At 37.2% G+C, this 15,398-nt stretch overlaps 2 protein-coding genes across 2 annotated transcripts; both read right to left on the minus strand.

The window, feature by feature from the left end:
• Window positions 1-921: 921 nt before the first annotated feature.
• On the minus strand, window positions 922-2,999 carry RO3G_06014 (uncharacterized protein; the record flags this gene model as incomplete). The annotated part of the gene is made up of 3 exons (XM_067660604.1): window positions 922-2,628; window positions 2,687-2,812; window positions 2,922-2,999. 3 exons carry the CDS (start codon window positions 2,997-2,999, stop codon window positions 922-924), a joined length of 1,911 nt encoding a protein of 636 aa, XP_067516705.1.
• Window positions 3,000-12,377: 9,378 nt separating this feature from the next.
• Window positions 12,378-13,336, minus strand: RO3G_06015 (uncharacterized protein; the record flags this gene model as incomplete). The annotated part of the gene is made up of 2 exons (XM_067660605.1): window positions 12,378-13,112; window positions 13,280-13,336. 2 exons carry the CDS (start codon window positions 13,334-13,336, stop codon window positions 12,378-12,380), a joined length of 792 nt encoding a protein of 263 aa, XP_067516706.1.
• Between the last annotated feature and the right edge of the window lie 2,062 nt (window positions 13,337-15,398).

The raw sequence follows: 15,398 nt of genomic DNA on the forward strand, positions 1-15,398 counted from the left end.
AGATCTGCTCGTGCTCATTTTTTAGATTGAAAGTTTACAAAAAGAATTTTTTTTATCCGAAAAAAGTAAAAGTACGTGAATCCTGATTTTAATAAATTAATCATAGCTCGGGCACTCGTCATGATGTGATGCGTTGTAAAAAAGTGCTATGCTTTTAATGACATCTGTCACCCTTTTAATTAAAAAATAATTAAAAAAAAATGGATAAATTCAAATGGAAAGTGAGAAATAAAGTGAAAAGTTCGGATCACCCAACGGTTTTCTCCCCCTCCAAAAAAAAATCCTATGCAACCTGTGAGCTTTCCTCTTTCTATTGAATTGGCTTGTCTTGAGATCGAAAAGTGACTATAGAGCAAAAAAAAAAAGAAAAGTCTGTAATTCTGAGCCCATGGTTGTTATGTACCACCAGTGTAATTCAAGATCTTTTTTGTTGATTGATAAACCCATTCTTTATTCTCCCGATACCGAACGTGTCACCAATTTTCAGTGAGCGGCAAGCACTTTGCAAATAGAAAAAAAAGATCCTCAAATAAAAGAACATTCGTTAAATGCCTTCATAAAAACACCTTGGGGGTTTTTTTTCATGTCGTTCTAGATTCCTTCTTGTCATGTCTGAAAGCCCAATTGAACTAAAATCAGGGATGAAAATTGTAAAATGTCGTTCTAGACTCTGTTGTCTGAAAAGCAAGAAAAAATAAAAAATAAAACGTCTTCCCGAATGACAGACGCGTTTAAAAAATAAAGTATCTTAGCAATATATGTATTTATTTATCTTATAGCTTGTAGCATATATACAGACAGAAATGAAGAAAGAGGATGGAAGTGATGTCTACAAATTTCTATTTTCTTTTTCAAAAAAAAAGAGAGGGTGCATAGTCTTTTCTATGTTGCAAGAGAAGCATATAAAACATTTGAAGTTTTTCAGGGTTGCTTTATATTCATCCTTGGACCATCATTTGCTTGCTCTTGTGATGGGGATGATTGATTATAGATTGGCATGATGGTATCTGAAGGATGATGACTTGCTGCTTGATGCATATATAAATTGTGATTATAGGTCGCTTGCTGTTGTGCTTCAACAGAGCTACCGGATCTCATAGTTTCCTGTGGTGACTCATACATGGGGATTTGAGATGAAGTGCCATGGCTTGGCTGCTCTGCTGACGGATCAGGAAGACCAGGAGAGGGATGCATGGAATAGAGATGCTGTGCGTTGGTACTGTTTGTGCTCGCGTCGCTGTTGATATCAGAATTAGGTCGAGATACAGGTGGTGCTGTCTGCTGATTTGTGTTGTGGTAGACGGGAGGCGCGGTGGGTTGCATAGGCATAGGCTGCGTTAGAGGCGCTTTGTTGGACATAGGATGGGATTGTAAGGCGGGATGCATCGTGGGATCCGTAGGATTGTTGGCTGTGTTACTCGCTGCACTGTTGGTACGTACCATGGGTGTTTGAGAAGGATTGAATTGGAATTGCATGTCGGTTGCGTTAAAAGAGGATGGACTGGGTGTAGCACTCATATAGGTGCCTGAGAACTGTGGATGTACATACCCAGAGAGTGGAGAGCTTAGGGACATGTTGTTACTGTCATAAGTATAAACAAACGAGGCTGGGTGTATCTGGGCTGCTTGTCTTTGGTTATGGGGCTGTGAGGGATTGGTTTTCATGATCGGAGCTGTGTTCACTCTGGGTGTATTTGGCGTGCTGTTTGCTCTACTACCACTACTATTCGAGTAGGGGGCTCGGGTCATTTGAAAGAGGCGATCTGACGGCAATGGATCGTCAGCAGGTAATAACGAGCTTTCTTTACCTTTACTTTTTCTTGGCTGTTTTCTGATTGGTTCAAGTGCTTGTGAATCCTCTGATGTTCTGCTTCGTCTGTGGCCTCGTAGCAATTGACCTTCCTGAATAAGTCGCTGACTGTGCGTCTTGATATAATAGGTTTGCTTGGGAATTTCCACTTGTATATAACCTCTGTACAAGCCACTGGCCTGTTTCGAAGGTCGTCTCGTCGTTGAAGCCCCCGGGCTTTCCTCTGCGCCTTCTGCTCCTTCTTTATTTTCCGAGCCATCATCACTAAGAACGGCAGGATCCGGCAGCAGTGAATCATCTACTTGGGTTGTTTGAACCAAGGTTTGATATAATGCTGATAATTCGTGTTTTACAAAGTGCGATAGCTCCTCACTGCCAGCGGTCATGGTACATATCTTGCTCCAGATCTGGAAAAGATCGTGCGTTCTCTCTGTAGCATCCCGCTGCTTTATTTTCTGTCGTTCCTCGGAAAGTCGGTTGTAAAAACGGCGTTCGTTCCAATGTATATCTGGAAATTGCGCTTGGACTCGTGTTCTGATATCTTGCGTTGTCATACGTAAGCGAGCCAGTTCACAAATCAGATCAATAACTTCCTTCGGCCAACTGCGTTCAATTTCCTCTGGACACATCAATTCATGGTTGTGTTTGCCAGCCTCTGGATTTAATGATTTCCTAAACTCCCAATGTCCATCACTTTCATACAGTACAACTCTCCATCTACAATCGCATCTTTTAGAGGGTCTTTTACGTTGTGGATTAGGTCTTGGGTTGCGTAGTGAATCGGGAAGTCCTTCACGAGAGCAATAAACGTAAATGTTCTACAAATGTAACAAAAAGATGAGATTGTATATTTAAAAAGAGACTATTTCCATTTACTCTGTGTGTACTTGCTTCTTGTTTGACTGTAAAACCAAATTCGGCACACAAATCTCGACAGAATTCAATAGCTGATTTGCTTTGATCGAATGATCTCTCTGTTAAACGAGTATAGAACGGTTCAAGCTAGAAAAAAAAAAAGTATAAAAAGTTTATGGGCAACACATAAAAAAAATCTTGGTTAGTGCGTTGATTAAAAATGGCAGCTGCATCAATTGGATTTTTTGATATTTACAAATAGTGCTTGTTCCCCTTGTCTTTCAAGAGTTAAAAATTGTCGTGGTTGACTGTTTGTGTTTTGTTCGTTTGGCATGGTTGACATGCTCCTGGGTTAATGTTGAATGAGGAAGGGGTGAAACGCGAGAGATTAGGAGTTTTGAAATGAGCTGTGATCAGTGAGCTTAAAGTGTGTGTGTGTGTCTACTTGTTCAAGTTGGTATGTGTCTAAACAGTCTCTATTCAGCTTTGCGTTTTCACAAAAAAAGAAAATTTTGTAGCAACTAAAACATCAGATATGGTGAGTATTTGATTTTTTATTTTATTTTGTCGGTTTGTTTGCTGCTGTATGACGACATTAAAAGCCGTTTTATTGTCTACTCACATAATGGATGATAAAAAATCAAGAACTAAAATAAATTGAATTGTCCCCTTGGTATATAAATGATTGAGCAGGTTCAATAGTATTCTGTTTAGTAAAAGGGGCACAAAGAAGAAGGGGGGAGAGAGAATATATAACTTGCGATAAAACCTTTAGATAATCAATAAAAGAGAGAGGTGAGAGGGGAGGAGAGAAAGAAGAAGAAGAAAAAAAAGGGGGGAAGAAGAGAAAATACTAAATACGATCGTCTGTGCTGCCTGTTTTATGAGTCTTTTACCCTTTACTTTATATTTGAAACTTCTCCAATAATAACGGCTTAGTGAGGTCAGTATGTTGTACGACCGAATCCTAAACTACCCCCTTCCACGCCCAGCATTGTTCTTTTGTCTATGAGCTTCGATCACTCTTTTAAAAAGGGAATAAGGCATCCTTGTCTGTAAACCGATAGCTTGCACATACCACGTGTAGCGTCAGTGCGTTTATATCATTCTATTTCGTGTGGTACGAGTAGTTTTGTTCATTGTTATTTTAATTACGTTTTTGTTAATGACAGTCGTTACTTATTTCTATAGATATCCTAATCCATAAAAACTAGAGTAGCATTTCTTTGTATTTCTCTCTCTCTCTCTCTCTCTCTCTCTCTCTCTCTCTCTCTCTCTCTCTCTTTTCATGGTGTACAAAAATTAAAAATACATTGTTTAGGAAAGAACAAGCAACCTTTTGGTTCAACCACCCCGCTTCTTTCTGCCTTTTCTTGTCATTGGTTGTTACATGTGCACTTTTTTTCTTTAAAAAAAGGTAAAAAGGGGCCTTTTCCCCCTGCTTCTTCTGTGGGACAAATACTTTATTGTTTATTCATTATTTTCGTTATCTGTTCATTATTTTTTCAAACTAGCTTTCAAAGTTCATGAACCACGATGAATCATGTCTAGAAAGTATACAACTTGTTTTTTATCAAATTTAGAACTTGAGGCCAAAATGGACTCATCTAACCTCTTTTCTCTTTCGGTTACTTTATATTCCAGTTTTCTGACAGTCATTTCATTTTCCGACAACAATTGTCCAAAATAGGCTATGCTCGCTGCCGTGCTCCTTGTCTAAATTTAATAGCAATTGCCCGTATCCTTTCTCTCTCTTCATCCCATATCCAGTGATATACACAACTTTGTATACTGTCTGTTCATCTCACTAGCTCATCATGAATTAATTTGAGTTCTTGTTTGTCACATCCACAGACCTCTTTTTTTTTTCTTTGTTCCTCAAAGACATACCTTGGACAAGCTGTACGACATCATCTATGACAGCTTTTTATCTACTTGAAAGATCTTGTGGACTAAATAAGATGATAGGCAAGAGTGTAAAAATGATTTGTGTTCAATTTTTTTTTTAAAAAAAAAAACTGCCAAAGAGAGACATGGCTTGTTATCAAAAATATGTATTTGTCAGTTGTCAGGCGAGAAGATGGCGAAATGAACTAAAATGATTTTTGTACTCTGCCAAACAAAGAAAAAAAAAATAGCATGTTTCTCTCACACGCAAGACACGAGATAAAAAAAAAAAGTCATTCTTTTTTATGGGATCAGGTGAGTACAGTAGACTGCAGCCCATAAAATAAGGTCTGGGAATGAAATAAAAGGTCAAGTTGTTGATTTCATTCTAGTAGTTCCGGAATTTATTGGAAAAAATCTATTTCCAAAATAAGAAACCAAAGGCCCTGAGACTGAGAAATTTCGGATTTCGAAAAGAAAAAAAGGTGCAGAGAGGATGGGCTCCTCATTTCATTTTGTTTTGGTGTCTTTTTCTAGTTTTTTTTTAAAAAAAAAGCGTCTACAATGAAAGAGAAGGATTGGCTTGAAGTTGCTGTAGCCACTATTAAATAACAAATACTCCAAAGACATAAAATAAAAAACCAAAAGGAAGAGGAAAGAATCAAGCGTGTCCAGATCAGCAGATTGAGAATTTCTTTTTTTTTTTTCAATTTAAAAAATCAATCTTGCCATGAAAATGGTGGGAGATGCGAGAAAAATTGGCTTCATATTTATTTATTGGCCAGTGAAGCAATACAGAGATGATGAGAACAAGGCTCTGCTTTTGAAGACTGCAGAAACAAAGTACAAACGCGTCAAGATTAAAGGAACATACTTCTTAACAAGCACACCGAGAACATCCTTCTCTTCATTTTTCTCGAGACAACGGTTGCGTTTTGCAAAGAAGTTGAAGATGATTGAATATGCAGATGATGTCTATAAAAGGAGAATCAACTAAAGGAATATCTGTCCATGTTACATTTCAACACAATATAGAATAGCATCAGCTGTCTCTATGGATGAGATGATTAAAATTGCGTCAAAGTAAATCAAAAGGTCTGGACTGCTAAAAGAAATGCTATCATCAAGAATAGCAAAAATATGCAATAAGGTACGTATGAATGACTTGAAAGCCATTACATTGCTTGCTTTTATAAATGACCCTTGTCATCATTTGCTTTATTAAAAAAAAGGGACTTATTCTCTCCCTCTTTTCGGAATCCAAAATTTCTCAGTCTCAGGGCCTTTAATTTCTTTTTTTTCAATTAAATCTCGAAAAATAAAATAAAGACAAATTAATTAAATGATAGCGATCAATGCATACTTTAAAGATGGCGACATAGTGCACTGAATATTCAGGAATTATGTTTGATGTAGCAATAGTCTGATGGTATACAACCAAAGAAGATGACAAATGATTTATAAGCTACATGTCGTACGTTACTTTTTAATAATTGAAATCGTTGTACACATCTTCAAATGGAAATTACAAAGCAAAAGGTAAGATAGAAATAGTAAAGTCCATTCCTTCTTGAGTTAGGTTTACATATTCAATCAAAAAAGTATTCATTAGACAGTCTACTTGTTCATTTGCTGAAATAAAAAGTATTGCTTACATCCCGAGATCAAGCGTTTTAAAATAGGAAGCTTTTTGGATCATGAAACTGTACTGTCAACACGTTAACTTCTTTTTCAATCCATCATCAAACTATGATTGATGAATTGTCTAAAGATAGCACTGATTTCAATTGAATAAAAAGTTTGCCTACCTTCTTTAATGAAGCCGATTCACAAAACCAAAAGGAAGCTGAATTGATTTCACTGCTTCATACAGAATAAAAATCAAAGAAAAGCGATGGGGTTTCCATAGCTTTCTCTTTTCACATCATTACACACAAGATCATGTCACAGCCAAGAGGTTCATGTTGAACCTTTGTACCTCCATCATTTCATCTGCCAAGCTTATTGTCTGATTTCATGTATACATCTGAAAGAGGTCATTCACATCCACTGCTTTCATTCGAGTCCAGTGCGACGAAAGGTGCTATTGAGACCAGTGTATGGTTTAAAAGCAGTCCTTCTTGTCTATGATATCATGTCATTTTAATCTTCCATGTGTTTATTCAAGCCTTGAAGAAGGTATTTATTTTCTACTGGTGTACTTTGTGAGAGAAAACTGCTCGTGTTAGAAGTGATTGTATCATCAAGACATGGTATCACAGGTGTATATTACAGTTTGCAAACACTCTTTATTCCTATCCAAGGAAAGACTGAACCATAGTTTCAATGATCATTTGAGTTTATTGGTTTCATGGATGAATAAACTGGTGTTCATGAAACGATTCTGTCCGTAGTGAGGCTTTCAGTAGATGATGTGGAATGATCCATTTCATAATAAATATGGAAAAATAGCCCATGTTCATGACCAATAAAAATCAAGTGATACAAGATCAAATCACCAGGTAAGAATTGAAATGTTTGCATAGAAAAGAGATGGAGCTTACAACCTTTAGCTTTAGATATCCTTAAATTTATATTGCAGTCAATCTCTGATATGAAAAACGTATTTTGAACAATAGAAGCTTCACTTTGATAGACCACTTGCCATAACTCATTTATTCAATTAAAAAAAAGGTATGCTAAAGAGTCTTGGCAATGGCTTGTCAGTCCCATTTGGTTTTCCTTTTGGAGCCCATTCCATCTCTGAGGACAGTAGCATGGTTTATCCAATCAAACTCACTGTGAACAAGATTGGGCTATCACGCAAGGTGACCCAACCCTGTCTTACAAAAGAGGAATACATTCCTTTTTTGTAAATCGATTCTGACCAATCCAGTCATTCGAGACACTGGCCCTTTCTTCTTCCTCTTGAAAGAGTGGAAGGATGGATTACGGACTGTTTGGATTCAGGGAAACTTTTCAGAGTTACATCATCCTTTCACTGAGCGCACGGACCCTGTTTTCATCTACTCCATTGGCCAGTGAAGCACAGCAAAGAAACCTTAAAAGTTACATTCATTTCATTCAGGGATTAAAAAAAGAGCGGATTTTAATAAAACCAGGAGGGGGGGTGTTTCTCACATTGTACAACTGATGACTTATAAGGAACATTCAACTTTTTCATCCTTCTCTCTCTCTCTCTTTTCACTTTACCCATCCATTCCCCCTGGGCGTATTTCCTCCCCTTCTCTTGGGTTCAAGCCATGCCATTGACCATGCCCACAAATCCTCACGCCCGCTTGTGTAGCCTACAAGAGAAACCAGGCAAAACCTTATTTTGTCGCCAAGAGATTGTGTTCTTTCTATCCCACAGTTTATTTTGGGTGATGCATGCAATCGATGGGTGCATCGACTTTTTGGAGCAGCAAAAAACAAAAAAAAAAGACTTGAAAGGAGGTTGGCTGCTTGAAGACATCCAAAAGACAGATGCAGGCGGGCAGTTCAGGGATGGGACGGTAAGGGTGGAGAGAAAGTAAATGAACGACTGACATCATCCACTGCGGTATTGAGCAAGCGTGCCCTTTTTGTGTAGTCTGACACTCTGGAAACCCTTACCCGTTTTTCCTTTTTGGAATGCCTACCTAAACATCAGCACCTCCCCTCTCTCTCTCCGTTGACCAAACCCCAAATCGACCCAAGTTCCCTTTCTATCTCGCGTTCCAAAGTCTTGGACAAGACTTCAGAAGAGAGACTTGATCTGTTCTCTCCAACTTTTGTTCATGTACTTTTGAAAAAGTCGTTTTTCTTACTTTCTGAATGAAGCAACCTGGCACATGTGAAATAACTCTAGATGTGTTTGACAAATATCGCTGGGTGCTACCTGATGAGTAGACACCAATGTAAGGACGAGTGACATCCATGGTTGCTTGAGGAGCAAGAGAGGGGTATGATTGGTACATCGGCAGCAACCGACCTAGTTTGTTGAACGTGGATCCATATCCGATGATACACGAGCTTCGGAGTGATGAAGAAAACGAAACAATTGACCGATGGCATTGAAACAAAGGAGGGGGGGGGGTGTCGGAAGCAATCGAGAGGTAAAGTGCCATGATACGCTGTAAAAAAGAAGGCAGTGATGATCTCTGTCAAAATCGATCAAGGGGCATCGACTCCCCTCATTTCAGCGATGGGATCACCATGATGAAATCAAGTTACGGCTGAGAATGACCTAGTCTGTGTTCGGTTCATGGAAACCACCAAATCTCGAAAAAAACTCCATTAGGAAACTCGATAAATTGACTCATAATAAGTGGTAACAGGAGGATCCAGAGGATTTCGGAAGGAGGAGGGGCTCTTGTGGTTCGATGAGCCACTTTTAGATGGAAAATCATCGAGTCCAAAGGGGGGGCCAAGGAATTGATTCGTCGGCGTCTTTTGCTCACTCTGTTTTCATTCAGCAGCCACTGGATAGAATGTACAAGGTTGCTCAAAGAATAAAAGAGATGCTGTACCTTACCTCCAACTATCTTCATCGCGTTACACGATTCGAGTTGGTTCTTCATTAAATGAAGGATTGAACATGTTTTGTTCTGGAATCCATCTTTGTGAAATTCAGCAAACGACTCTTTAAATCAAAGTCAATCGTTGTTTTTAACATATTTCAATGTTGAGTTTCAATACAAGAGTGTCATTTAAAAAAAAAATGATTGCATTTGCAGAATGGTACTCAGTCAAATATCCTTTTCTTGTGTCATTCCACAACCTCCTTCCAATTGACCCATGCTAGTAGAATCAAAGGCGTTTCAACAACAGAATGACTTCAAATCATCAGAGGTTTTCATTGTACGCTTCATCCACATTGTAACCCACGTCTATACCCTTTCCCTGGTTGTCCTAGTCCTTGTATTCATCAAAACTGTTTGTCTACTTTAAAAAAACGATCCTTTCCTTTTTTATAACCCCTTTTTTTACATAATGGAGAAAAAAGGGCGGCATTTGAAATGAATTTTAGATGCGTGATTTTTTTACAAAAGGGAAAAAGTAACAAGCGACAGCACTATAAAGCAACAGGCTTTGAATACAAATGAAAACAAGCAAAAAATGCGTGCAAAAAAAAAAAAGAAAAAGTCTAGAAGAGTGTCTTTATGCTTACTTGTCAATCATTTACAATGGATCATGAATACCGATTTTATTGTTTTGGTAACAATCGTATTCGTTCATTGAACCGTGGATTTGTTAAAAAATTAAAAGAATGTTATCACACACAAAAAAAAAAAGTCCGTGCTGAAAAAAAAAAAAAAAAAAACAGATGAAATTGTTCCATGGATTGTACAAAAATAGTCAAAACTTCTTGCTTTCACTGAATCAAGGTGACACAACAATAATGCCGAAATAAAATACATTGCTTCAAGAAGACATCATGAAACATAGTCATTTTAACAAAGAATGGATAATTACACAATACGTGTTGGTCATACGCTCTCTTCTTTAGAAGATAAAATTGCAATTTGTTCAACATGATTTTTTAGATCGCACCATCTCAACCAGAGCCTCTTCTTATCCGACCCCACCTCGTCTCACGCGTCACTGAGGTTTTTCATCGTCCAACGCGCCTCGCTCTGTCTATCGACCTGACTTGGTGATCAAAGACGCGTGTGTCAAGTACGGACCTGCTAAAAAACACCTTGGCCCGTATATAAAATGAACCACAAACGTGTTTTGCCAACACTTGAGATTCCGATCGTGATAGAAAACATCCTGGCTCAGTTCTAGAACTCTATTTTTTGTATAATATCGGGGATTCAATGAATGGCACACCGTCCTCTTCAAAAAGCTTATTTTCTTGCACGATTCTGTTTGATATTCTTACTTTTAAAAGCAAAAAACATAAATAAAAAAAAAGGGGGGGCGGTATGAGTACATCAAACAATACAAGAGTTGAGTGACAAACCAACCTATTTTTTTTTTAAATCGGATATCATGATCCGACATGCCTGTCTAGCAAGAAAGCATTTTGTTACCATTGACATCCACTGGTTTCAATAGGAGTTGAGGTATAGATTTTTTTGTTTGTTTGATAGATTGTGTCTGCTGATGAAAAGCCATGGATTTGAGCTTGCTTGATGATTTTGGCTTGTGATCTTGATCCATCCCCTCTTTGGATTGCTTCCCTCATGCACAAAGCTCGTTTGTAACCCTTATTGACACCCATGCGAGTGCTCTCGTCCTACGCATGTCATCTTGTTCTCTTTCAGCAGTTCAATGTCCACTTTGTTTCATAAAAAGATAATTCCTTCTTCAGTAAAAAGAAACCAACGACAACCTTCAACGCTATTTGTAAAACAAGAAGCCAAACAAAAGTAAACCGTGAAAAACAAAGGAATAGACTCAGTCTTATAAGCACTGTAGACAGACATCACCCCAACTTCCCTTATCGTAAAAGCCAAATAGAAATCTACGCAGAAAAAAAAAAAAAAAACGTGAACATGAAATATAAAAAACAGGGTTACCCCCCCCCTGAATCTTATTCAAGAATTCTGGTTACAAACTAAATCAACTGTCGAAAAAGAAAGTCGATAATCTATAACATAGCTCACAATCAGAAAGGAGAAGCAGTGAGGTAAACAAGGATGCTTGAAAGAGTTTAAAATTTTTCAAAGATTAAAGCTGAACCATCCGAATAATAAAAAAAAAACGGCTGCTTTTTCAATGAGCGAAGTGTTTCATAAACAAATCGTTTAAATGAGCTGCAGGACTTTTGGGCTTCTTGATGAACTCCGTATCCAACTTGGTTTTTCTTATTGACAATACGAGTTCAAAAAAGACACATTGTTACAGGCCAAAAAGGACAAACATAAAAATAGGTTCTGCCCTCTTTTTTTTTTTATTCTCCTTTAAAAGAATGCCATTTTTTTTTTTTTTTTTTCCCTGAGAGGACTGGGTCACTTTTGAACTGGGATTTAAATTCTGAGAGTATCGCAAAATTAAATTTTATTGCATACACAGACCTACTTTAAAAGTTTAGAAAAAGAGAGAAAAAGGAAATTGAATCAATTTACAATGTTTCTATTTGTTCAAAAGTTAAAATTAAGGAGAACAAAGAGAGCGAGAGAGAGAAACGCCTATATTTTTATCCATTCAGTGGCACGGACAAAAAGAATCTCAGTAGGTCACCATGATTTTCGGGATTGTCGAAAACACAGTCCCAAAAAAACTTTTTTTCTTGAAAAGGTGATCCATTCGTATATCGATATGGGTTCATCAGGAGTCTATTGCACAAACAGAGCATCGTCAATTCACAATGTCCCTTTCTGCATGGGATTCCCCTCCCCCCCCCTTGTCACTAAATACACGTTTTTAACCCTTATCACTTTCTTCCCCTTTCTTTCTTTCTTTTCTCCTGAGTGTATAAATATAGATTGTATAACCCAAAGAAATAGTGATTTCTATTAACAGAAATTGAGTTTTAAAAGTTATAACATTGATGTAGACCCACATTTACCATGTTGTACTAAAGACTAGGCCAATGTCTCATGTAAAAAAAAAAAAAAAGCTTGTAAGTTTAACAAACAGTGGATAATAGTTCAATGCATATTTATTGTGTGATATGTAATTTTTTTTTTGGTATGTGTATGTGTGTGTATGCTTAATTTTTTTTTTTTGGTATTGGAGAGTGAAAGAGAAGGGTAAATCTTATAAAAAATGATAGGAGTATAATAACAATATGGCGTATTATGATTCTTTGCGTAAAAAATAAAAGAGAAACTACATAATTGAAATATACAGAAAAGAAAGGGGAGGTAAAGGGAGAATGGAAGGTGTATGTATAAATTTCTAATCGCCCCTCTTATTGTTTGGCGTTATGCATTGATCCAGATGTAAAACTACTGGGTATCCAACTGTGATTGCTGTGATTATTATGTTCTGGATGGTTTTCTGGTAACATGCTATTATTAAACTGAAGAGGAGTCATAGTGTAAGGAGGTTGATTATAATACGAGTTGGAGCTACTGGGACACATTGTGCTGATGTAACCTGTGTTGGGTTTCACATCTGGAAAACAAAAGGCGTTTTCCAGGGCTTGTATACGCAACTGCTGTTCTGTAATCTTGGATCGATAGTAAGTTTCCATCTTTTCAAAGCGTTGTTCTGCCTCAAAGAGTCGTATGGCCAAGTCATCCTGCTCATTTTCATTGTTGTCTGATTCAACAAACGGTTCAAATTCGTTGATGGGGTGCTGTGGTTCAGCCAAGGGCGTCGTCAGGTGTAGCAAAGGGTTCGTTGCTGACAGAGGCGGAGAGGCATAATCCAGGACGTGGACAGAGGAGGCTGAGGAGGACGAACGACGATGGTCAGTCAGGTCGTCCTCACCAGAGTCTTCTTCACCTTCCATTTTCAAAATTGTCTCTGAATCTTCTTCTTTGACCTGTCTCCTTCTTGTGCTCTTTGCTGCCTTTCTTCGAATCATGTGAAGCATATCACGACGATCAGGTCGGAAAAATGGGTGAAACCAGCGGCAGGATTCTTTGTCTTTGCTATCTTTGGTCTTTCTGGCGTCCGTATCTCTTTGAAAACCATAGATCTAGAATGAGTTTTAGTACAAAGAAATAAGGTTTGGTTTGCATTTACATTCAACTGGCGTACAAAAGATTGAAATTTACAATGCTTAAAAAGACGCGGTAATACAGTTTGAGTGAACTCTAATTATAAGGATGAATAGGAGAACAAATTGATTTTTTTTTTTATTACCTGGAATACATTCAATAACAAACATATCTCTGCCTTGACGTGTACACCACCTTGCATATCTTTGTTCACTATCAGGAGCTTGTAAGCATCTAGAAAGAATGGACATTTAGATCTTTTTTTATATCAACAGACGCTCTCTTTTATTTTACTGGTAAAGTTTTGCCACGAATCCAGCTACACCACGTTGCGAAACTGACAGCTCCCTAGAAGGAGACGCCAAATCCACATGTGATTCATTATTGTTATTATTATTATTCCATGGTTCTGAAGGAGGACGAGTGGAAATCAAATTGTTGTGAAAGACCAAGGGAGATATGTCTTGTCTAGTAGTATCTGTTAATACCTGGTATGGGTGAAACTCATTTGAATTGGTAGATAAAGTAGTATTCTCTGGTAGATTATCGTAATTTTGTGAATAATTCATTACAAGCTGTAAATTATAATAATTTTGTATATAAAAGGAGAGAAGAAGAAGAAAAAGAGAGAAAAAACAAAAAAAAAAAAGAAAAAAAAAATTCAAGTCTTTTTTATAGACTCAGTTTAAAGGGAGAAAGGATTTTTATCAGTGGCCACATAAGCTTTTTTTTTTTTTTTTTGTCTCGATGGGTGAACCAATTATGACTCCGAGCACTGTTACTTTTTTATAACTTGTACTTTTTTTTTTCCTTTCTTCCTTACACAATCATTCTATATGGAAATGCTTACTATATCTGAATTTTCCATTCAACTTTTATAAAATCTTTCGACATGCAAGGGAAAATAGTGAAACTCTTTACTTGTTTGAATTTCTGCAGGTACGCGTTCAAATAAACTAGAGCGTGGGAAAGAGGATGACGAGACAGAGGAGAGAGAGAAAGAGAGAGAAGGAGTAGGCGTGTGATACAATCATAAAATACCCTTTTCTACTTCTCCTTGACTTTAAGAAGGAGCATTGATCTATCATGGGTTTGATTGCTTTTTTGTATATAAAAAGTTTTGCTATGAATGCCTTTTATTTTTAGAAAACACTTTCTTTTCTTTTTTAAAAAAGAAGAAATAAGAGTAATTGTAAATTTATTTTATTTGTTAACCTGTCTATAATCATCTTGCGTTACATTCCCCCTCAAAGTGAACCGAGCGCCTTTTTTTAAAGAACGCTAATTATGTTTCATGAGTTTTTTTTTGAAGTACGCTGGCTACAGTATTTCTACTTTTACAGATGTCATCAGGTTTATTTTTTTCTTATTTCTTTTATCTGTCTCATTTCAATACTTATTTGCAAAAAAAAAAGTTTGTAAGACAGTGCTTGATCTTTTGTGATTTGATTTTCAGAAGCATTCAGTTTATGGGTGATCTCTTATGTTTGATGATACAATTTCTTTGCGATATGGAGACAAGCCTTTGAAAACTTGAGGATTGTCAATTGACTTTATTCAATCAAGTGGATGAAAGACACCAAGTAGAGCTTCAGAGTTATCCTCTTTCATACCGTTCTTTTTCACTGAATTTTACAGACTTTCAAACAAGACGATTTCTACTAGCACTGTTCCACTGAATACAAGAGTCGTGAGCCTCTCAATCGTCCCTCATTTTCTTTACAGCATGTTTTCAGGGATAGAGACCAGCATGAGATGTCTTGGCGTTTATTATTCATACCATCAAATCACAGCATTCAACGTTTTGATTCAGTTACAAAATTGGTCATATAAGGAAAGAGAGGTAAGCACAGAGGGTAGTAGCACCATTCTTATTTACATCTCATTATAAACGTGCTCTCTGATTACACAATGAGGGTAGCATAGGTGTTCAGTGGTAGACAACAAAGGTCATAGTTTCTTTGTTTCAATCTGACTTTGGCTATAGTAACCTCTCTTTGCAACATTTCATACAAAAATGGACTTTATATCAACCATGATGCTGAATATAAAAACGGACCTCTGCAGTAAAGAGAGGCAGGACTCGATAGAGCAGAGAAAAACAAGAGTTTATTTCATACTGAAAAGAGTCATCATGAGAAATTACCAGCAGGAAGGGATTATCATCCCTTGAGAGATTCGAGTTACAAGTTCATCACTCTATTCAAATCTGAAAAGATGTCCCAAAGGCTTGCTTCATGCATTAAAATCGTGGTAGCACCTTT

Source organism: Rhizopus delemar, genomic scaffold, assembly GCF_000149305.1.
Source record: "Rhizopus delemar RA 99-880 supercont3.4 genomic scaffold, whole genome shotgun sequence".
Classification (NCBI taxonomy): domain Eukaryota; kingdom Fungi; phylum Mucoromycota; class Mucoromycetes; order Mucorales; family Rhizopodaceae; genus Rhizopus; species Rhizopus delemar.